The 26,020-nt window shown below is 34.7% G+C and overlaps 1 protein-coding gene across 1 annotated transcript in view; it reads right to left on the bottom strand.

Annotated features, from left to right (window-relative positions):
• LOC140441240 (xaa-Pro aminopeptidase ApepP-like) overlaps window positions 1-26,020 on the bottom strand; it is a 298,581-nt gene that overhangs the window by 44,312 nt on the left and 228,249 nt on the right. The window contains exon 2 of the mRNA XM_072531835.1: window positions 17,006-17,235. Coding sequence (XP_072387936.1) covers window positions 17,006-17,235 — 230 coding nt within the window. The remainder of the gene's footprint in view (window positions 1-17,005; window positions 17,236-26,020) is intronic.

The following is a 26,020-nucleotide window of genomic DNA, read 5'->3' as shown; positions in this document are numbered from 1 at the left end:
TTAGGGATTTGCATACATAATATGCTATCAATATGATGGAAAGTGACTATAGTTAACGTTTACAAACGTAAAGTTCTTTTAAAGTAAATACTTCTTATAGCTTAGTATGATGTTTTTGCACAGGCCAAAAATAATATTTAGCGTAACGCATGCAGAAACCTTGCAGTATACATTAATTAGGTTAGGAATAGTCCCAGAGGCTCAGTTTGGATTGCGAGCATAACACTTCAGCGAACTACAAGTACTCAGACTAACAGAGTACATAACAGCTGGAATCAACGACAACCAGAATACAGGAGCAGCCTTCCTGGATGTAAACAAAGCCTTCGACAGAGTCTGGTATGAAGGACTGACATACAAAATAAGAAACAATGGATACAGCGGAGCCATGACAGGTTTAAGGTTCGGATAGGACAAGTCCTGTCCAAGGACGGAGCTCCGGAGGCCGGAGTCCTGTCACCTCTACTGTATACAATATATACCGCCGATGTTCTAATAACACCAGAAACACTTCTCAGTAATTGCGGCTAAACACAGAAACATTGATGAAGCTGTAAACAACTTACAGACAGCATTAAATAAAATAGAAGAATGAAGTATCCAATGGAAAATAGCCATCAACTCAGAAAAAACTCAAGCAGTCATGTTTAAAAAGAGAAGTGAAACCCCAGACGAACAGCTTACAGTGCAAAATAATCCCGTCGAATGGAAAAGAAGGAGAATGGAGAAGCAAAATACCTAGGAGCCACAATGGATCAAGGACTAAATTTCACGCAACATGTGGACCAAACCATTAAAAAAACCAATCACATCCAGAGCGGCAATAAGAGGATTTATAGGTAGAAAAAGCAAATTAACACTAAAAACGAAAATAAGACTGATTAACAGCATCATACTTCCAATAATAACAAATGCATCTCTCGCATGGAGACACATAAGTAAATCAAACAAAAAAAGGATACAAGCAGCACAATAATAACATACTCAGAGAAGCGGTAAATATACCCCGATACGTTTCTGAACCTACTCTGTTTAGAGAATTGAAATAAGTAAGGGTGACAGACACGAAGGGGGTAAAGGGGTAGAATGCGAAAACATGGAGTTGCTTCCAGTTTACTCCACTTAGCCTCTTCTACTCAAATCCGACTCTCACCTTCACGCTGGTGCCCCCTGTTAAACCGAGCAACCCAACTGGATATCCTGTATCCAACTCGGGTGGAAAGTTGGGTCGAAAACTGACGAGAGCGGGTGAACTGGTCCTCCAGGTGAATAAAAACAACAATTTTATGAACAACTGGAGAATAGCATACAACATTGTCCTAGAAATGTAAAGGTCTTAATTTAAGATTTTATTGCAAAGATAGGTAAGGAAAGGGAATACACTTATCCTTCTCAATGACTATGGTGATTGCCAGTACATGTTTCAGGCACAAAGATATACATAAGGGAACATGGAGAAGTCCAGATGGGAATACAGTAAACCAAATCGACCACTACAAGCTAAACTAAGAGCTAGAATCTCCAATGCAAAGAAATAAAAAGAAGTTAAAGAGGAAAGGTTCAAAGTAGAAGCGTTAAAGAACCCTAAGATAGCTAAGTGATTCGAGGAAAGTCTCGAAAGCAAGCTGGAAGGCTGCGCGGATGTTATAGTTGAAGATATTAACAACAATTAAGGTCAGACTGGTACGTGAAGAATGCGCACAAGTAACGCAAAAAAAATCAGGCATATAGAAGACTCCAAGGGTAAAAAACGAGACAAACAGAGGAAGCAGCAAATTATATACAAGCAGCACAATCCGAAGATCTAACGATCGGAACATATACTTTCGAAGGAGTAAGAGAGTTTATATACCTAAGCTCACAAATCAATCAGAATAATGCAGTAAGTGCAGAAATTAACAGACGGATATATCTGGCAAATAGAGCCTATTATGGATTAAAAAAAATTTTAACAACAAGCCTAGTTACAAAAAGAACGAAACTAGTGATATACAGAACTCTTATCAAGCCCATCCTCACCTACGCGTCGGAAACATGGACGATGACAAAGAGCGATGAAGAACGTTTAAGATGCTTTGAACGTAAAATCCTCCGGCATATCTATGGAGGAGTACAGGAGGGCGGATTATGGCGTAGACGCTATAATTTTGAACTTTACCGCCTGTATGACAAACCTGATATTATTAGGTCCATCAAAATAAACCGTCTGCGTGGCTATGTGGTTAGGTCACATAGAGAGAATGAATAAGATGGAGCCGCCAAAACATATTTATAACCAAAGAATAGATGGAGTGAGAAGGAAAGGCAGACCCAGAGCACGATTTAAGGATTAAGTGGAGGAAGACTTGAGAATGTTGGTAGTACAACACTGGAAAGCCAAGGCGAAGAATAGAACAGAATGGAGACTTAGCAGACCAAGACCCACCATGGGTTGTGGAACCAATGATGATGATGACAGACACGATGGAAGGAAAAGCCAGAACAAAGTTTGCTGAGCTAGAGAACCACCCAAGCCCGATACTGCGAGACATAATAAGATATGATGCGTTCCATTGATGGAAGCACAAAAGATCAAAACAACAAATCCTGGCCAACATATCTAGAAAATCGTAGCACTATCAACAGAAGACAACCAAGCATATAGCACTGTCAATTTTTATAATGACTAATGATATTACTTTTCAGACATCACTCAAAAACTTAAAAAACGGCTTCTGCCACCAAAAGAATTACAAAACTAAGAACAAAAAGGCAAAAGCCACCAAAAAAATTAACAAAAAACCCTAAACCCTGACACGAAAGGCCCACATCTCCGAGCGGCAAGTCACCGAACACGGAGCGGAGATTTGGGGCAAAAGCAATTAATTTCAGATTCGATAATAAACTACCAGAAATAGCACGAAAAGAGCCCCTTACGCTAATCTGCTTTGATCGGGATAGGATATCGTGTTGGAGTTCTTGTACCTAGGACTTCCACACGACAAGCACTTAGTTGATAGTTGTGCTCCTATTGCGCATCAGAGTTCTATAGGGGGGAAGGCATGGTCTGGATCATTGGAACGCAGTGGAGTGATTCCCAAGTACAAGAGTTAATCCTCGTCGCCCCAATGAATTGTAACATTCGAGTGTCATTTTTAAGGGGTATACAAGTCTCACAGGCTGGGTGAAATTAAATTGCTTGCTTGCTTTCTTATACAATAATATACATAATATACATAGGGGAGGCTGGTTGCCATCACACGCAGACGGAAACTAGAATTAGAAAAAATCACAAGCAGTGCAGTTACAACACTTACGAGGGTCAGGCGTATGTATAAAAAAATGTGGATTAAAATCGGACATGGTGTACTGGGTGTACACCAAGGTGATTAAACACTCAATTACTTATGCAGTGACAATGTGGTGAAATAAGACACTTCAAACAGCTGCAAAAGCCAAACTCAGCAAGGTTCAAAAACTTGCATGTATGGGAATAATTAGTATCATGCGTACTACTTCAAGAGCAGCTATAGAGGCTCTACTAGGAATGCCTCCCTTGCATTTGATAATACAAGAAGAAGCAAGCTTGGGATCGTACAGAATAAAACAATCACTGAAACTTTGCAATCAAGGTACAAGGCAAATGAGTATCAGGACTGTGACGAATAGAAACCAGATTACATTTCATGGCAAAAAAATACAATTTTAAGAATTCATATAGATTGTCTGTTCCAGACAGGAACGTATGGAGAAACAAGAAACCATAACCAACGGGGTAAGCTCTGGTATACAGATGGATCCAAAATTACAGAGGGTGTGGTGGCAAGAATATACTCGAATAATCAAAGAATTAGCGGAAGCTTTGATTTGGAAAGGAATTGCACCGTTTTTCAAGCGGAGATTTATACGATACTGCAAATTGCAAAAAGAAAAAATGAGAAAGCTCTTGAAAAAGCACAGATCCACACATTTTCTGACAGTCAAGTAGCACTGAAGGCACTGGTATATCAGGAAGTGACATCTAGACTGGTCTGGATGTGCATGAACGGGACACCGAAACAAGATTAAGCTTGTCTTGGTACTGGACAGCATATCAACTTGCAAAAAGAGAATCCAATTAATTGGCTGAAACTCTGTGAATACAAAAGTCAGCAGTTTGTAGGGCTGTAGAGGACTGGAATAAAGAGAGTCTTGTGCGATATTGGGAAAGAATACCAAAACAAACACATAGAAAAATCTTCATTGGTGGACCACATAAAAAAATTATAAAAGAACTGCTTCGTATAGGCAGGAACAAACTGAGAACAGTAACAGGAATGTTGACCGGGCATGCACCAGTAAGAGAATTCCTGAATAAAATAGTCATTTACAATGGATGTCTTAACTGCAGACTCTGTGATAAGGAACTAGAAACTGTAAAATATTTATTATGCGACTTCGAGAAGCTGGACCGTAAAAGACAAAAACTGTATGGGCAACCAAGAGGATACCCAAGGATATTTAGGACACACCAAGCATAAGACCTGTACAAACTTCTACATGGTACCAAAATTCTAGACTAGGTGTAGGAAACAACAATGGGCAGCAAATACAAGAAGCTTTAGCTTTAGTGATAATGGAGATATTTTTGATCAGACGGATCCAGGAAGAAAAAAAAGGAAAGGCTGAAGTAAAACGGCACACTATTTTTGAAAGTGACACGTTTAACATAAGTTAACTTAAAGAAAAAGTAGAAACTGCATCAGATGTAATATTTATTGGATATTTACCCTGTAGGTTGCAAAGAAACAAAACCAATCATCCTTTACAGCAAAAAAGTCAACATGCTTTCAAATGCATTAACCGTTTTACTCCAACAAGTCTATTTAGAATGGAATATTAATACAAAAAACAATTATGAAATGCTACTCTTCTGCACTAGAGATCTGAGATTGTACTATTGCCACTAATATCACAAATTATAATCTACAGTAGCCCAAATTTTACAAAAAAATTAAAAAACTCAAAGTATTTAATTGTTCGGGGCAAAACGGCACACATTCAAATGCAAGCATCTCAAATGTATGTTATTATTTTTGGTGCAACTCCTTCACAAAAAACGTGCGTCCTTACATTTGCAGCATCGTATCCATGATTCACATGGCTTGGATTTTGAGAATTCTTCGCAACACGTCAAAAGGCGTGTCAAAAACACGTCCATCTCAATGTCAGGTTCATTTTTAAATCTTCTGCATCTATTTTAATTGCTCTGCAGTATGTCTTGTAGTTTGCCTTTAAATTTTCTCTGTTTCTTTTTGTTTAACTTTTGCCATGAAGGGATTGCTGGTAAGTACAGGTGGAGTGGGTTTTATTTTGCTTTTAGTTGTTTGTTTTGATGTGGATGGTAAAGGACTTATGACATCGAGTGCAATAACGCACTTAACATTTTTCGTGTTGTTTGCTTCAACGTACGATTTATCCTTTTGAATCTACAATAAAGTTTATTCTTCATGAATTCCATCAGCGTTGACTAACAATGTTGCTGGCTGCTGGATAAATCTTGTCTGTTGTGTTCGAGGAAGAAAACAGATTTCAGGAAAATATTAGGATCAATGGGCCAGAAACCTCTATTTTTAAAGCCACTTACTGCATTTTCGACAATAGCTTCCTTTTCGTATGCTACGCGAAAGACACTGGCAACTGACATCTGAGAAATTGGCCTTTCTTCATTATTCCTGATTTTTGCTCGTCTCCTACTTCAAAAAAGGCTTTTAACTGTGAAAAAAATAAAACATTGAAATGCTTCAACTATTTGAGAAAGATCTCACCTGTAATCCACCCCGATGCTTAAGAAAATTCCACTGAAGCTGTAAGCTCTCCTTCTAATAAGTCTGGTTTCCAATTTTTTCTAGAAACTATAAATGTTTGGGGAATGTAATTTCTAATTGGGTTTGTACAACAAACATCTGTGATATATATTCCGCATTCAGCCACCGCGACAATACCAACATGTTTATTAACACTAACAGCAAATATTTTTGGTGCATTCAGCACGGTGGACACTTTAGTCTCATCCACATTGTAGATTGATTCAAAGGGAAAATTATATATATATATATATATATATATATATATATATATATATATATATATATATATATATATATATATATATATATATAGTGAAAAAGCGATAAACGCTTGTCATCAACGCTGATCAAATAGAATACAAAACTCAAATATTTGGGTGTGCAGCGGAAGATAGGACAAAGAAGTACTCTTTTTAGTAAACCAAGCTTCCGCAAATCTTTATTTGCATCATCAGGGTGCTACAATAAACAAAATTAGTACAAAATACAGAAAAATAATTATTTTGCATCTTACACTAATTGAGGTTAGTTGTCGTGATGTTTATCAAATGAAATGAGCAACTCATTTGACCCCTACAAATGATGGTGAAAACTATCCAAAATTGTTTAAAAAAAAACGTTCTTTAACAAATACTATTTAAAACACTTTAAAACACATATACATGAACACTTAAATAAAATTATGTTAAAATAATTACAGAACATGTCATAAAATAAAATTTAGGTTATAAAAATTCTTATCAGAAACAAAAGAATTGGTTGTGAATTCGTTACTGCCAACTTAAAACGATAGAACGTTAGATCTTAATGATAACAATGTAAAGGTAATAGTATACCTGATAGACACTGAACTTCTTGAAACAGAAAAGGTAAAAAGACTTATTTTAGAAGAAGTAGGAGAGGTATTGTATATCTCATATATAATGAAACTTATATTGTTGATGATGAATTGTCTGTATTATAGTTTATTTTTATGAACGAGAGAGTAATTAGCATAATTAACTGGTAGCTCCGACCACTCCATGGGCGTGCTCAAGATTAATTGAAAAATTACTTTGAATAATTGTAAAAAATCAATGAATTATTTCAGTGTTATAAAGTGTTATGTGTATGTAAACAAAAGTGACCTCTTTTATCACACACTATATTAGAACTGACTGGCCTACATTAAAAAGGGTTTTAAAAAATTCATATTTTTTTTAATTTTTAAAAATTACAAAAGAGAAAAAGAGTTTTTAAAACCGTCTAAGGTATGTTAAATAGATGAATAAAAATATTAATATAAAACTTACAGCTACTAGTTACAAATCCAAATCAGATTCAGAAGATGAACTTTCAGAACCAAGATTTATAATAACTGGCTCGATCATTTTATCAGTAATATTGTCCAGCTTCCACATTTTTTCCTCTTCTTTAATAGTTTGATTTACTGCCTTTTCCCAGTTTTCAGGTTTTACATTATTTACGGCCTCCAAAAACAACTGTTTAACATCATGAATTTTAAAAGTGGTATTTTTTCTTGAAACTTCACTCTTTATCTGTGCCCATACCAGTTCAATCGGGTTTAATTCACAATGATATGGTGGGGATCTAAGTACTGTCATTCCACGATTTTTGGCAATTTCATCAATTTCGTATTTTTAAAATTTTTCTTTATGAAGGGCACACAACGAATAAAGTTCCTTTCTTATAGATCCGGGATGGTACGTAATATTTTTTGAACTCAGCCAATTCTGCAAGTCTTTTTTTAACCACTTGGTTGTGGGCAGTCCTTCTATAAGTCTGGAGTGATAACTTGCATTATCCATTACTATTACACAGTTCTTAGGAAGAAGATCTATCATTTGTTCGAACCATTCTTGAAAGACATCAGCGTTCATGTCTTCATGGTAGTCACCGGTACGAGTTGATTCAAAAGTTAATAAACCACCTTCAACAAAACCGTCTGAACTGCCAATGTGTACTATTATCAGCCTGCGTCCCTTTCCTGATGGTGGGTTTAAACCAGTAGATAAGTTATTTACAAAAGCCTGCCTTTGACTTGTAACAGTTTCATCCTGCCAAAATTTATTTGGTGTATGACCCTCGTTGATCCATGTTTCATCAAGATAAAATATTTTTCTTTTTTGGTTTCTCATTTCCTTTATGGTTCTTAGAAAATGTCTTCTCCATATGACAATATCGCTTCTTTCTAATAAAATAGACTTTCTGGGATTCTTTTTCCAGCGGAAGCCTATTTCTTTTAAAAGTTTCCATAACGTACTTCGACTCATTTCTGGGTAATCCTTATCATCTCGAACTGAGACAAGAACTTTATCCAATGTTGGAAATTCTTGTCTAAAGAAGAATTCATGCACTTTCCGTCGAAGTCCTTCTTTAAAATGATATTCTATTTGAAATTTTGGTTTCCCTGGAGCATTACGTGGCATTTGAAAACTACCACATTTCTCTTCTTTAATAACTCTGTAAATCGTAGATTTTCCAACACCAAGTGTACTGCTAACTAACTCAACGGTCTCATCAACACTTTCACATAAACGTTTGTCTGTAAATGATTTAAAACAATTAAATATTAATGTTTTTTAATTAACTGTTAGAGGACCAATTTTTCGGCGTTTACACGGCACTTCCAAATTTTCCATAACACTAGTATACACAATAAACTGCACCTTGCAACTGAAGTACCTACTTTTAGTGAACTGTTAAGAATTTTGAATACGAAACTTGGACCTTCCTATATACAAAATGGAAAAACCCACTATCACATTTTCTGTGGAATAAGTTTAGAAGGTAATTATCTAGTCAATTACTGTCGTAGATTCCTGGAATTAAAGAATTAAATGTTTAATTGTTGAAACCCTTACTTCGTGGAATGCACTCATTTCAGGTAAAATAAAACGTTTTATTTTATCTAAAGAATTAAACTTTATTTTGCAAATAGGCAAAGAATTAAACTTTATTTTGCAAATAGATAAAATAAAACGTTTTATTTTATCTAAAGAATTAAACTTTATTTTGCAAATAGGTAGGTACTTATTAAACTTTTATTGGTTATATATAACCAATAAAATAAACATCTTACATTTCTTGCAAATTCATTGGTACCTGTTAACCTCCATCACTCCGACACTGGCAACCTTATTTAGGGATTAGTAACCCTCACAACTGTTGTATTCTATTCTGCTCCAACCTTTATACCTGGTGGTCATACTCAATTTAAAATTGTTTTCCTATATACTTCTGTAAACTTGTTGACAAATATCTGTTTTTCATTGAGTCACCCGTATCAACAGTTTAGGGATTTGCATACATAATTTATTGTTTTATTACTCTCTCATACATAAAAATACACTTATAGTAGATTCGTGTTTATCCAAAGTTAACAATAATGAATATAAGTTGCTTAAATTATTGGTATCTGTCTTTTTGTTAATAGTTTCTTTTTCTTGAAAAATGAAAGCCATCTCGAGAAACAATCTTTTTAAATAATTGCTCTCCGTGGATAGGATTTTTACATTTGGAAAATCGAAAGAGTGTCCTGTTGTGTTAGCATGTGTGGCTAGAGAACATCTATCAGGGTGTAACCTAATGTCACTCTTGTAAAGAGTCAAGCGGCTAGAAACTTTTTGGGAGGTGTGACCTATATAAGAACCTTCACAGCCCAAACAATTAAGTTTGTAGATCATCACTTTTATCTAAATTTGGTACTTTATCTTTCAATGACTTGTACAAAGATCCCACAACTAGAGTGCTTTTATAAGCAATTTTTACATTTGGTAGGTATTGAGCAAAAATTCTGGTCAATTTGGGAGAGACGTCCTTAATAAATGGAAGTGATACAAAAGATATATTAGGAATATTGTTAGTCAGTGAGTGGGAATCAGAGCTAACTTTCATAGCACCTGTATTTTGGGGAGGGTTTACTTGTGTGTTAACACATCCTCTGTTATACTCAACACACAAGTAAACCCAATTTGTCGATAACCTCTTGATATGATTTGAAATTTTGCTATATTTTGTGTGTTGAATGCCATTGCTCTAGTTATGGTGGTATTTTCAGGTCTCCTTAGTGAAATATCGGGATGTTTCCTATTCCTAAATCCTTTAAGCCAGTCCCATCCAGCACGTTTCGATTCTCTTTTTCCCTTTTAAACCTGTGGTCGAAATTATTCATTTCTGTCCAGTCATAAGCAAGTCTCCTCAAATCATCACAGGTCAATACAAATAATCGAGATTCTAATAATTTCAAATGTTCGACTAGTTCGTTCTCATGGGCGATTGTAAATATGGTATACAATCTACCAAGTTCTTCCTCGTTGTTTTTCCTCGTTATTTTTAACTTTTTTATTAGAGTTACTAATAGCTCGTCTTCTCAAGGTTGTGAATGGAACGTTGAATGTTTTTAATTCTTTCAGACATCCCATTTGTTGACTACGAACAGCTTCGATTGTATTTTGCATTGAGTTTTTATCCCAGATTTGCCTATTTGTTTTTACTTTATAATATCATTTAGCGTTCTGAGGTAGAATGTAACTTCAGATGTGCGCGGTTCATTAAAAACCAGCAATGTATTGGGTTACCCAAGCATGCCGTTTTAGGCCAGCCTCCCCTACATATACACTTATTATAAAAATATATAACTTTTTTATAACAACTCGAGAACGACTGGATCGATTTGGCTAATTTTGATTTTGAAATATTTGAATGTCCAAGGAAGGTTGAAAAGGTGAGACAATATGATGAAATTATATGGAGAAAAGTAAAAACAATAATTTCATTCTCTTTCCTGTTGCCGACAAGAATGTAGCGTAAAATAATTTTTAAATAATTCTAAACTGTTTGTCCTTGTTTTAGTGTAATGTTATGTACAATTTATGTTTAATTTAATGTTTATTACATTCTGCGCTTGCTGGATAGCCCAAATTTGACGAAATGCCCCTGATGATGCTGTAGAAAGCGAAAGGCAAGATTTGATTATTAAAATTGTGCTCGATATTTGACTTTAATTTTTCAAAGTTAATTTTATTTTCACATACAAACAATTACATATGCTCTTTTGCAATTATATAATCAAAATGAAGTACTTAATCACAAATACAAGATAATAACGAAAATGTAAATGATTAATTAATTCTATTATATTTAACAAATTTTGAAATTACTAAAATAATTAAACCAAATTTTTAAAGAAAAAAATTAAGATTGTTAATCTAACTCAGTTCATCCAATATGATTTCGAGAGAGGGCAAATCACTGGAGTAGCTTTGGTCGACTTTCGCTGCAGCGTATGACGTAGTGCAATACAGTATCAGATTACAAGGGATCCCACCTTTACAGACATAGTTCGCAACCTTTTGCAGAACCATAGGTTCTATGTAAATTTCTACGCAGGTGAAGTTAGACTTCTCAAAATAATGGGCTTCTGCAAGAAAGTGTTCTATCTCCAATACTTTTTGACATCTACACCAACGACCAACCACAACCACAAAATTCAAAAAACTTCTTAGACGCTGGGTATAGGAAGCTACTTGATGAATTTTTTGGTTGTTCTGGCATTAGCGGTATAGACGAAGGACTTCGAAATCGCAGTACAATTCCTTAGCGTTACGCTTGGTAAAGTTACAAAATATTGTCAAGAAAACCCACTATAAGCCAACCTAACTATCTAAAAAGTAGAGAGCTCCAAAGAAAACTGAGAGTTGCGTGAGATGGAAGAGAACTAGAACACGCTTTCTATCTCAAATACTTAAAAGTTAATATGAGCAATACTCTCACATACAAGGCACACTGTACAAAAACAAAAAATACTTACTGGAAGTAAATGGAGAGCGAAAAGGTCGGTGCTAAGAACCTTAGTCCTGGCCTGATGATACTCTCATATGCAAAGCAGACTGCACAAAAACAAAAAATTAAGTAGCTGCTCATAACAACATCATACAAAAGCTTACTGGAAGTAAATGGGGAGTCAATACTCGTACTGTGCAGCAAAATATGCTTGTCGACTCTGGCAAAAATCTGACCCCGCTAAACAAGTAGAATCAGCATTAAACGAGACCTGAAGAATAATAACGGGGTGCTAAGGGACCAACACCAGTAGATAAGCTTAAAAATTTGGCCAATATAGACTCTCCAAGCATTAGACCTACTACCGCAGACAACATCGAAAAAAATAAGGTGGAAACTAATGAGAGCCAGTATACGGGCACCAACCACCAAGAAGGTGGCTAAAATCGAGAAAAAGTTTCCTACATAGCTCGATTCCACTAGACACCCAGCCACGCACAGATGTGATAGATATGTGGAAAGATAAGCTGCTCCATCTACGACAATGGAATCATCCCACATAGGTATTACCACCTGACTTAAACCTGAACTGGAAGGTAGGAAAAAGCTTAAATAAACTCAGAAGCGAAGTGGCCAATAACAAAGATATTCTGACCACTTTATGCGAATGATGAGAACTAGAAACCATATAACATTTTTACTGCTGCCCACAATGTCCGGCGACCTGTACATTGGAAGACCTCCTACTGGCTCCATGTTTAAATTCTTAGGTTTTTGTTATGTTATCATATTTCTTTATGTTTGTTTGTCTTTTTGTTAGTTATATATGTATTTAAATTAATTTCTAATTAATGTAAAGACACTTTTCATATAAAATAATAACTGGCCGTACCTTATAAATCTTGGCCCCTGTATTTGTTCGTAGATGTTTATTGCGCTAGATTGTATGTTTAAAACATCACGTTGTTGCTAAACAACTAGTTTGCTAAATTATTTTTTGGTTTCCACTTAATCTGATTCAGATGGATTCAGATTAAATTAAATTCAGATGGCACAAAATCTGACTAAGTGGAAAAGCATGCGAGAGGCCTATGTTCAGCAGTGGACGTTAGAGGCTAGTTGATGATGATGATGACTTAATCTGATTGAATTTTTGCAGATTACCTTACTTTTTATTTTGTTCGTGAAATTAGTGTATTAAATTTACTTGATGTTAAATTAAATTGATACAGGTCTCCCTGCAGATCATCTTTACTGTCTGTAATAAGTACGACATCGTCTGAATAGCATAATAAATATAATAACTTTTATATCCTATCCAATAATAATAAAATTAAATCCTATACCTGTATTTCGAACATTATTGATTTCGTTCATATTTTATGAATACTATAAAAACATTTCGTTTTTGTTTTAGATATGCTTTCTATACATAATATTATTTTGTGTTCGCATAGAACGAGCCATGAATGAAATATTGGAACGGACCAGCTCAGTTTTACAATATTTTCCAGAAGATAACCAGGGTAAAATTTTAAACCACAAAATAATTCTCTTGAATCGTCAAATAAAATTGCACAGTCCATACTTTACAGCTGGAGGCTTTTACGAAGTAGATTTTCAAGCATTTTTAGCCATCTTTAGTGGAGCAGCATCTTTTATTACTGCTTATTATCAGTATACTGGTAAATCTGTATAAAAATATTATATAAAGTATATTTACTTATGTCCTTTATTTTTAATTATTCTTTAAGTATACATTTTAGAAGATACCTGCTGTATATATATATATATATATATATATATATGTATATATATATATATATATATATATATATATATATGCTTCCGAGGAACTGTTTTTACTTGAAGATTCATTTTCCTATTCTGGGTTTGGTTTTACAGTTTCTGGTGTGACTTCGCTGTTTCCACTTTTTTCTCTATTCTTCTCCCTCTTTGATTGTCCTTCCTATATTTCTAATTTCAATACTCCTTAAGTATTTTTCCACTTGTTGTCTCCATCTTAGTTTAGATCTGACTTTGGTTATTTTACCTGGTGGTATCCATTCCGTTATAACTCTTAACGGATTGCTCTTCTCTCTTCTCATTATGTGTTCATATCATCTAATTCTCTGTGCTTTTATTGCTTTATGTTCGCTTGACCCATTCATTTCTGTTATTATTCTAATAATCTTCCTCAAAAAACTTTCAGTTGCTCTTCTCTTGCTGTTAATGTAAATGTCTTTAAAGCATATACCGTCATATACGGTCATTTTGTAGATTTTCATTTTTTTTTTCTTCTTATCTTCTTATCTCTAAATATATTTTTTTATTTCTGTAGAACGCTTGAATTCTTTTTTCATATATCTATACTTTCATTTCTTCTGTTGACTAATCTCCCAAATATTTAAACATTTTAATCTCTTTGAAGCAGTGTGCATCTATTGTTAGTTCTGTCATTTGTGTCTTCTTTTTCTTCCTTACGTTCATGTATTTTGTTTTATTTTCATTTATTTCCGGTCCTCTCAGTTTGGCCTAGTTTTCTATTTCCTGGAAGGTTTTCGTTAATACCCTTTTATCTGTTGCTACTATACTTATATCGTCCGCATATCCTATTATTTGTATTGAATTTTTGTTTATAGCTCCTGCGTTTGACAGCAATTATCTTGTCTAGTGATGGGACCGTTAAGAGCGTATTTCCTTGTCATACTTTATTTTTTAATTTTATTATTTCTGTTCTTTCTCTTTCATTGTCTATGGTTGCTTGGGAATCTCGCTTTGTCATTTCTATCATTCTTCCTTCTGTTTATTTTGTCAAAGGCTTGTTTAAACTGTAGAAGTACATATGTGTTTCTCCATATCCGTTTATTGTGGCTCTTCTTTTGCTGAATATGTACTGTTAATCTCCTATGTTTTGTTCTGTGTATGTTCGGACTTAATCCAAACTTGCAACAGCGCTCCTACGTCTTACCAATCGCTGCAACCTTGTGATGTCCAAAATTTGACTCTGCGAAAGATTGCACACAAAAATATTTCTCTTAAGTTTCAACTGCCGATCGAAGCAGTCATACTGGACGTGAATCATCCGATCTCGTATTAACAATTGTATTACAATCACCGAATTATGTACAGAACACAGTGCAATATTTAAACCTCCAAAGTGTAGAAATAGGCTAAAATGCAAAAATCCGCCATTGCTAATTTCCAAGTGACTAATATTATACGACATTAGGACGACCACAAATTGGTTGAAAAATAAATGGAATAAGTAAGAAAGTAATAAACTGGATATTTAGTCTGGATATTAACGTTCAATAAATATTTTAATGTGAGTTGTATTATTTTCATTTTTATCTAAAGTTTATAATTTATTTATTTGTATTTTCCTTAATTTGTACCATAAGTAATATGGTTTTAGGGCCAAAAGGTCCACCATAGATGCGGTCAAAAAAGAAACCTCTTTAGTCACGCAGGATACGAAGAGATGGGTGTCTCTCATCCTGCTTGACGTGAAGGATGCCTTTAACACGGCATCATGGGAAAATCATATCCAGGCTGAGAGAATTAGACGTTAGTTAGTACCTGGTCAACGTAATTGACAGATACTTTGCTAGCAGTTCCATAAGGGAAAAAGATACTAGCATCAGTTTGTAGCAGGGTATTCCGCAGGGTTCAGTACTAGGTCCCACCCTGTGGAATGTCCTGTAGGACGGGGTGTTGAGGCTACAGTTGCCAAGGGGCACTATTGTAGCTTATGCCGATGATCTCGCACTGATTGCAAAAGCAAGTCAGAAAACGGAGATGGCTAATGCGGCTAACACAGAACGGATCAGACAGAACGATCTATAGCTAGCACCTCAGAAAACTGAGGTGGTAGTTCTCAAAGGGAGCCGGGACAAATCCTCTCTTCACTTTATAGTGGAAGGTGTGGAGGTTTTACCAGTTAAATCGGTTAAGTCTGGTTGTCGGAAGGACTGAGGTTCGGAGTACACATCCAAAAGGGGGTAGAGAAGGCGAAACGAAGTCTGGATGCTTTAATATGGCTGATGCCAAACATTGGAGGTCCAGGTAGCACCAAAAGAAGGGTGCTAAATGGATTTTTCAGTCGGTGGTAACCTACGCTGCCCCCTTATTGTGTAGCGCACTGAACACTGCCAAATACGCCAAGCTGATGGAGACTTTACAAAGGCGAATGCCTTTCAGGGTATCTAGCGCATACAGGGCAGTTTCAAATAAGGCTCTGTCTATCATTGGAGCGGAGAACCGAGAATGAAAGAGAGAGAACGATAGTGGAGTGGCAGGGAGAATGGGCGAATGATAGTGAAAAGGCAAGGTGGACGAAGGAGCTTATTCTCGATGGAGAGGGAATGTAAGATCAGGAAACTGGACTACTTCCTGGCGCAGTTTCTGACGAAATGGTAGTTTTGGCACCTTTACAAATAGAATAGGCAAATCTGCCTCGGCAGTCTGTACTATTTGTGGGGTACCGGGCGCTCCGATCCACATTTTTAACTGCCAGAAATGGGTAAATGAGATGGGAGACTTCGAGAGGCGAATGGGGTTCGGGCTGGATGAAGGAAACATGGTAAACATATTGATAAGAGGAGAGAAATAATGGAGAGAAGTACACTTTTTGATTTCTGGGGTGATAAAGAAGAAAGAGCAGGAGGACAGAGGAGGAAATTGAAGCAGGGATCTGAAATCTTGTTTTTTTTCTCGGGAGCCAAGAACCAAACCAAAAGAACCAAAATTATTTTATGGCCTTACGGAAATATTTTCATTCTTTTGATTTCTTTTGGTAATTAGCAATTCTAAACATTTTTTTTTCTGATTTACAGTGATAGGTATGGTTATTTGTAAGTTTCTGCTTAATATAATATAGTTATTCTTCTTTTAAAGTAATGGTTAATATAAGGATTTTAGTTGTTCATTGAGTGGCAAAACCACTACTCTGGAGCGATGGTTAAGGTTTTAGTCGGGAGACGGCTAATTCGGCACTACTCTGGAATCTTTTGGCCTAGTAACCTACTCGGCCGAAAGATGTCAGGTTGTCTTGCTCCGTGACATTAGAAGTCTAAAAAAGATTTCTCCCACCGTTGCCTGCCAGAATTCGATGGATACCTTCTTAGGCTCTTACCCGAATCTGACAATACGGCAATAAAAAAACTAACAAACGGTCCTCAAAGATGTTTTCTGTAGAAGTACATGGCTGATGCTTCTAAAATATATAAAAAAAAACAGTATTTTACAGGTTATATCAAGTATGAAAATTTGTATTCCAAGATTTTCTTTAAAAACGATTTCCGGAGAGTAAAGAAATATATATAATTATACTACATGTACAGCATTCAATCTGCGTGATTGATATTAACGTTAAAATATACAAAACTTACCTGATGTTCATCGCTTGAGGTAATCAAATATGCTTGTATAGCACTTGTTTCCAATTTCACCTCCGAAACCATCGCTTCTCTAAGTTTTATTAACCTATCTGTAGAATTTAACCTTCGTGCTGGTTGTACCGCATGGCCATGTTTAGCACATGCTTTACGTAGTTCCCCATTCTTTCGGTCCTCTTCCAATTGCGAGAATGTTGAGTCATATAAAGCATTGGCAGTGAAATCTGAAAATAGTAATAAAATATATTTCCCTATCTTCTCAAAATATTGACAATCAGTTAAAAACTAAATTAAAAGTGATTTCTAATAACTAATGCATACACAAAAAGAAATTCCCATTTTTGTCGGATCCGTACCCTCTCGAGGTGTCGCGATTATTTGAATGTAATAACCGATTCTTTGGTAAAACTATATCAGCTAAAATTTACTCGTAACAAGGTATTTAGTAACAAATATACTCGTAACAAAATGATTATTCCATTAATAATCTTGCATTATTGATCTGGATAATTACAATTAAAAAAAATCGTTTCTAATTTACATTGGCGAATATATAAAATTTTATGTTCCTTTTTTTGTGCCATAAGCTATGTGGTATCAGGTATGCCATACCAGCTTCTTGTCTCTAAACCGTGAATTTGGGAGATCTAGTATTCCTATTTAGATATTACCTCTTCTTAAGACCTCATCATTAGAACGTGATTCATGATCTACTGATGGAATTGTAAGAATCTTCTAAGACACCATATTTCTAAAACTTCCACACAATTCAGAGATCTTACTTTAAGTGATCAGGTCTAAGTTCCTTACGTTGATGATCCATATAGCCTTATTGCCATTTGTTCTGTAGACATACCATTGGCGAGCTTTAGTTCTGCTTTTTGATTCCAGTTAGATAGTTGTCTCATTCTCATGTTTTTCTATCGAGTTCAGTTTCGTTTAAAGTCTGTATGAACAGTTCATGCCTTACATTGTCAAATTTCTTTTGGTAATCTAGAAGCAAATAAAGACATGTTTTCTTTGATCACAATATTCTTGGTCCAGCAGCTTTATGCAAACAAGTGTCTTCCGTGTTCATGTGCCATTAGTTAAACCAAAATGTACGTCTCCTATTCTTTCTTTACATTTCTTATAATTTTCTTATGTATTATCGTTAGGAACGTTTTTATGCGTGGGTCATTAAACTGTCTTGTCCAGGTACCTAGGTATTTTTAGGGAAGTGCATACCTAGATCTTCTTTTGAGTGTAACATATAACGACTTACTTTCATTTACTTTTATGCGCCATCTCTTTATATCATTTAGCATTCTCTGGAGTCGATGTGAAGCGATAATTGGATTGTCAATGGCGGTATCATCAGCATATGTGGCTATGGTGGAGTTAACTGTCGTTGGTTAAGCACACTGCCCTGAGGAACTCCAGCCTGGACTGGACGGACGCTGGAGCATTCTTCAGGAGTCCGTCCTGGTGTTGAGAGTTATAACATAATTGGGAATTTTTATTTGGGTACTAGTAGTTAAATGTGTCTCCGTTATAAGCATTATGTCTATACTGTGGTTAACAATAAAAGTCTTTAATTCCTCTTTGTGTTGTGATAGGCCGTTAGCGTTCCAGATTGCCATCTTCAAAAACCTAATCATTTAACAAGCCTATTTATAACGGAAGTTAGCAAGTTGAGCATTGTGGAGATCTGCTCTGATAAAGTTTTTAACATATTTTTTAGTTCTGAAAAGACGTTCGTTATGTTTAATGTCTGTGGGACTTCTTGGTACGGCATGCTATTAAGAGTTTCTATTGTGTACTTCTTACAGTGTTGGCGTAACTTGGTGAAACTTGGAGATTCGATTGATGGGGTTGTCTTATCGGTTGAGTAACATTTGATTTTTCTCGGAGTGGGGGGTATTTGTTCTTATCCTGTGTATTCTTGCACAGGATGAATTTCACGTTGTTTAATCTTTCCTTCCTGGGGCACTAGTAAATTTTATGGTCACCAGTACATTTGACACATCGTGGTCTTAGATGGCAATGGGTATTGGTGTGTCTATACCTTTGATATCTAGCGCACTAGGGTATTTCCCTTCTCGATTTTGGCGCTTCGTTGTTGGTTTTCTGATTTAAAAGAAATTCGATATCGTATATTATGTTTTTGTTATTGTCGTTCGGCTTTTAATTAATGGAAAACGAGGGTAGTGGGGTTCTGTTTTTATATTTTTTAACGTTGCATACATATTACATATCATGTCCTAGTTTTTTTTATTCAGCTTTTATGTCGTTGACGTTAACTGGGTAGTGCAAGTTTCTTATGACAGCCCTGAAATCTTCGTTCTCCTTTTAGTTTAAATGTATGAAATTCTGTGATCTTCTCTATTAATTAATGTCTTTGTAATGACCGTATAACTTCCTAAGTTCTTATTAGTTGAACCTTGACCTGATCGAAATTTAATTTCTTGCTTTATTTATTAATGATATAATATTAAGACAACCGGTATATATGACTACCTTTATGCTTATAAGTGTAGAGGAAGAAACAAAGAAACAAACACATGGGTAACCTACACAAAGTTGAAACCATTATTATAATTAACTGTCACCAGGGGATAAATAAATCCTCTTTGTGGTATAAATAAATAAAAAAAGATTTCTTTCTAAACGTCCACTCAATCAATCTTTGCACGTGGGGGAGTTATTCAGTCAGAATAGTGAACTACTTTTGACAGGAGCACAGAAATGAGAGGTAGGTACAGGTAGAATGTTAAAATTAGGGTCCCTTCTGGCCTTCAGTCGTATACATTGTATATGGAAGTTCACCTACCTTTACTACCTGTGTAAATTGCAGATGCTTGCTATGTGTTTGGATTTCTCATCATTCGCGAATATTCATTGCAGAAAATACAGGTTATAATGTATATAACAAACTTTTTTTTTTCCGAATTCGGAGAAATGAATCTGTAGTTGACGGAAGTTTTTGAAAAAGATGCTGTAATTTGCTGTTTTCCAAACTTTTTATATAGAATGCATTTATTTATTCATGACAGATGTATGAATGGCAACCTTTCCCTATTTATTCTAACTTGTATGACATTATATAACTATTTAGTATTATCTATCTTGACTAATATTTATATTTTTATCTGAATCTTCTTGTCTATTTGGTTTTTTAACTTCCTTTATTATTGCAATCTGTTATCAATATAACAATAAACAGTATATTTGAAAGAGGTAGCAAAAATGGCACAGTGGGAGCTACACCTAGTGGTGAGCACCCTTTACTTTACCTATATTTGGTTTACATTACCAAATTTCTGACTTTTATACAAATGAGTAACTTCTGTTAAAAAGTTCGTAACGGTGAAGAAATCTAGAGGATCCAACCTTTGTATCTTCTTGGATTTGGATGAGATGATAGTCTCTAGTGAGCCGCATAGCTCAGCGGTACAATGTCTGACTAGAACCGATATCTATTTTCCCAGAGTACCTTGGGTAAAAACCAGCGGTAATAATAGGCGATTGAAGCGTAGAACCGGCCTTGTTACCTTCCTTGTATACCGTAGACCAAAAAGATAGCAGACTACCCTGATATAATCAGAAAGCCGCACTAGTGTTAGCGCTATAAAGGAAGACTATTGTCATGATTATCTCTTGAAGTAGTTTGTACACTGAGTGACGGTTGCTTCTTTAACAGTTTTAATATTCAGGTCATGATGAATAACATAGTTTGACACATACCATGGGACATTGCAGACATCACAAAGGACTTTGGATAGGAATCCTTATACTTTTTGCATAGTTGTATAATAGGAATCAAAGTTTGAAAACAATTACCATTTTATGCATTTTGTTGTGATTGACAATATGAAATATGATATGGTTGTGGGAGCAGACGAATTGGAAGATATAAAGGCTAATACAAATTTTGCGGAAAAATTTGTTCAAAGTGACAGGGATACGGTTAGGAGAAAAGGAAAATTTTTGGGAGGGAATGAAGACAACAAAACGCAAGAAAGCGTGAACCTAGTAAAAGTACAGGAAAGAGTAAATGATATGAGTGTGGCATCGGAAAATAATTGACATGAATAAAAAACCTTGAGATTATGAAAATGAGAGAACAGTGGAGCATTTGAGTAGAAATACCTGGGTTGCACCAAAAAAGGTGGACTTAAAAGAATTTGAAGGAGTCGAATATAATAAAAACGAAAAAGAAGCAGAAGTTTGAAAATAAATTTAGAGAATGGCCAACAAGAGGATTTGAAAGAAATAAAGAAATTTAAAAGCTAATATGCAAGTGAAAAGATAGAAGAAATGGTGATATTAGATGAAATAGAGGAGAAGAATTATTATGAATTAAATGTGTGTGATCAATCTGATAAAAAAGAGGCAGGAATAAACATATTTTAGTAATGGTGCGTAATGGTGTGAATAAACAACAAAAGGTACACCCAGAAACATACTGTTAGACAATGCCACGTATTTTAGAAATGATAGATTTAAAGGACAACTGAGTCAAAGAGGGATTGATACGAAATTTATGAGTATACGTCATCCACCGAGCAATCCTTCAGAGATAGTTATACAAGAGGTCACAAAAATTTTACGCATAGCATCGGATGCCAACACAGACATTGGAATAGAAAATTGCAATAAATAGAATAATATTTGAATACCATTCTCCACAAGATAACAAAAGAGGCACCCGTATTTATGATGAAAGAATAACGCCACCAAGGCCCTTGTGGGAAGAACCAGAACAAAGGGAGTCCCTTCCCAAAGGGAGAAAGAAGATTAAGGAGAAGTGGAGAAAAATCTCTAACGCCAACAGAAACAAAGAAAAAGATAACCAGTTACTTTTGAAGCAGGAGAAAAGATAACATGCACCCATATAGGGTGCATAATGAAAATGGTATCAACAGTTATGATTTAGAACACTTAGAGACTGGAAACATCAGGGGAATATTTAATATAAATGATATATACAAGTACCGTGAATAAATCAAACCTACATTCAATTTTTTTTATATTTTTGAACAGTTACATGTACGGGGAAAGTTTTTTTTTATTTAAAGGAAAAATAATGAATTGATATAGTTTAATTTTTTTTTAATTATTTCTTGTTTATGGATAAAAATAAAAACTTGTTATTAAAAAATCAAATGCGCGGAATTTATACATATTGTCAGGGCTGTTATGTCGGTCAAACTTCACAATGGCTCAAACAGAAGATAACACAACACAAAAGTGACTATACAAAAAAGAAAAATACGTGTGCGGCAGTTGTACACCATTTAAAAACGGGGCAACAATTTACTTATTTAACTACCCAAATGTCAGAATCTTAAGGCAAGAAAATAGATTATTATTATTATTATATATTATTATTTTATCTTATAATTTTAATGAAGAGTTTTTTTATATATTTATTTCCTTCTGCTAGTGTTGTATTGAGCCATACGCAAATTCCATAAATATTTATCAGTTTTTCATAAAAAATACTAAAAATACTTTAAAAAAATTATAATTTTATTTTTAAATAAATTGTTTATATAGTATATCATGCTATATAATTCTTTCAAAATGTCATTCATTCATTAATTCTTTTTATTATTCAATTCCAGGTAAAACGGGTGAAACGTACAACCCTTATTGTCTGTCCTTTTCTTATCGATTACGTCGGCCTCTTCCTACAAAAAAAATCTATAGGCCTGAAAGTGAAGGGCTTAAACCCTGTCGCATGTTCTGATCTCCTTACACCCTTGCCACCGCTCATGGCCATTAATTCAACCCTTGCAATATTCATCAGCCCTTCACATGTATATATACATAGCTTCTACCAAAACAACATATATACTCTAAACCAAGGATTACGTGCTTTAAGGGCTGCCTTGAAGGACGTACTTGATTAGCCTGCCTGTAGGATGAAATTTTATGTTAAGCCTAAATAAGGGTGAGATACCTGCTCTTGTATTATGTTTTCCTAATGTTTTTTGGCCTATCGCTCTAAATTCAGCTGATGCCGTTAGAAATGCGTTAGGGCTCTATTCGCTTAGAGCAAGTTTGAGCAAAGGAGCGGGATTGAGCGGCTGCCTCGCAAAACGAAGGGTTTGGAAAGACAAATATAACAGCAAGGGTGAAAATATAGTTGGTTAATATTGGCGGGAGTAAGTATGAAAGATAATTTATTAGAATTAAAGGTACTTTTTTTTAAATAGGCAAAGATACATTTTAGAATTTAAACATTGATTATTATTTATTTTTATATACTGACATTTTTAGATATTTAGAAAAAATTTATATAAAAATTATAACTTTTGGATTTAAAATATTAGCAAGTTATAAAGGAAAACTAGATATTTCGGTTTCGTTAATCTGAGATATTTGTAACTTCTTTTTAAAAATAATGAAGCTTTAATTTAATGATGTGTCGAGTATAAATTGTATAATATATCTAGATATGTTTCACCCACAACTTGATTAAATGATATAGATAAATTCTCATTTAACTAAAATACGACAAGCAGGTCTGGATTAGTTGCCTCGAAACACTCTCCATTCCGGAGCAATATGTATATTGTAATAATACTATCCGTAAAGCTGGAACTCTGTCTAAAATGTCAACAAATTATTCTGAATTTTTTTAATTTTAAATGCAATAATAAAGATTTTTATTTTATGATTAGGAAAATACCTAATTTTATGAAAGTTAAAAATAACTGTTTCATTGCATTGGGGTAGATAATTCGTTGCCCAGTTGAGTTATTGTATTGGTAAATAGTGTAGTTCTAATAAATTTTTGTTTAGATGTGTAAATCTCTGTCTATTTTTAGTTAAAACGGCAATTAAAAAGAATATCTTAACCAGTAGTAATTGACTGCAAAGGGGCTGTTCAAGTATTACGTAAGCAGATTTATTTAAATTCTCCATCAACGTTGTCAGTTGAGCCAGTTGTAGCCAGGGATCTACGCAAAACGGGAATACAGCAATGGGAAATAGCTGCTCAGGACCGACAACAATGGAGGAAAATAGTAAACGCGGCCAAGACTCACATAGAGTTGTAGAGTAAAATGATGATGATGATGATCAACCTTGTCAGCAAAGCTCTTACACCTCTCCCATGATACGTAAACATTGTTATACATTTCTTTTAATATCCACAAGGAAACTAAGTTCCTGTATTTGGCTGTATACCATATATTAAATAAATTTTTGAAAAAAATCCTTTATAAAAAGGTATATAAAAAAACCCAGTTGGGCTATGTTAAATTGACAAAACATTTTCGGAATAAGTATTCCATCATCAGTGTCAAGTTAATACATGGATGTAGCCACTAAATATGGGGGTAAAAACCCTTTAAAAATTACTAAATGAAATTTAGTTTACATTATGTCTAATTTAAAATTAAGATGGTAAAGTTACCGTTGGATTGGTAACATGGCGACATATGACTCTACATTAAGTTGCATGTCCTGAGACGGTATGTCTACGAGGACTTTATTAAAGCAACAGTTGCTTCAAATACAAATGCGTCAAATACAACCTATAAATCAGTAAAAACTATAAGTACATAAAAGCAGTTAACATAAAAACATATAAATTATACACAAAAACATACAAATTGTTAAAAATATGCCTGCAAGTATTCCTCTAACGAATAGAAACTGTTTACCAGAAGCAAGTCCTTAACTGTTCTCTTAAATACATAAATATTTGACTCTTTAACATAATTAGGTAATTTATTATACAAACGAACGCATGTTGGGTAAGGACCCTTGCCCACAACGGTCAAGTGACGAACAGGGGTCACCAAATCATTTCTGTGACGAAAATTGTAACCACTCATTAAGGAAACATCATTTCTGCAAATAAAATTGCATCTATGTGACTTTACATAAACGACACAACTAAAAATATACAGCGAAATTACAGTTAAAATATTTAATTGTTTAAAAACTGGTCTACAGGAATCCAAGCGCCTTCTAAACGTCATGGTACGAATAATTTTTTTTTGAAGAACAAGCACCTCATTAATTCGCGAGCGATTTCCCCAACAAACTAAGCAGTATTGCAAAATTGACTGTACATGAGCAAAATAGTAAAGTTTTGGGATATCTAGGGAGACAAAATTCCTAAGTTGTCATAGAACATAACAATGCACAGACAATCTCCCCAATACATAATCAACGTGAGAGCTCCAAGACAAATTAGAATCCAGGTAAACACCTAATAACTTAGTGGAGTGGCTATTTACCACTGACCCATTGTCAAGTTTTACTAATGGACTCATCTGCATAGTAGAAGGTGAAAAGGTTACCATATTGGTCTTTGATCCATTTAAGATTAGGGCATTATTTAAACAGTAATGAGTCATACTTTCTACAAGACAGTTTGCTTTTTGTACTACATGAAAAAAATTATTGGAATTTAGCGCAACTGTGGTATCGTCAGAAAATTGAGTGACATAACAGCCTGATTGATGTTCCACGTTTTCTACTCGAACATTTATTGCATCAGAAAAATTATCTAATGGATTACCATTGTTGTTGAGCCAAAACCAAACATGTTGAGCTATCGTTTATCAGTTGATTTAAATCATTGACGAAAATCAAAAATAAAAGAGGACCAATGATACCTCCCTGTGGAACTCCGGAGAGGACACTTTCTTCTGACGAAAATATTATATTCCCATTCACATTGACCTTAATTTTTTTAAACCTTTCCGATAAAAAGGTGTGGATCTACTTTAACGCAGTTCCTCTAACACCACTATGATAAAGTTTTTCCAGCAGTATTGGATGATTTACAGTTTCAAAAGCTTGTGCTAAGTCAAAAAACAAACAGATAACTTTATTACCCTTATCAAAGTTCGATAAAATATGATTGCACAACGCTAGTAGTGCATCTTGCACACTTATACCTTCACGGAAACCAAATTGAGACTTTTCTATAATGTTGTGCTTGTTAATATACGAGAGGAGCCGTGTATGAAATGCCTTCTCATATATTTTTGAAAACACAGA

This window comes from Diabrotica undecimpunctata, chromosome 5, assembly GCF_040954645.1.
Source record: "Diabrotica undecimpunctata isolate CICGRU chromosome 5, icDiaUnde3, whole genome shotgun sequence".
Classification (NCBI taxonomy): domain Eukaryota; kingdom Metazoa; phylum Arthropoda; class Insecta; order Coleoptera; family Chrysomelidae; genus Diabrotica; species Diabrotica undecimpunctata.
This window is presented reverse-complemented; position numbering and strand designations above follow the sequence as displayed.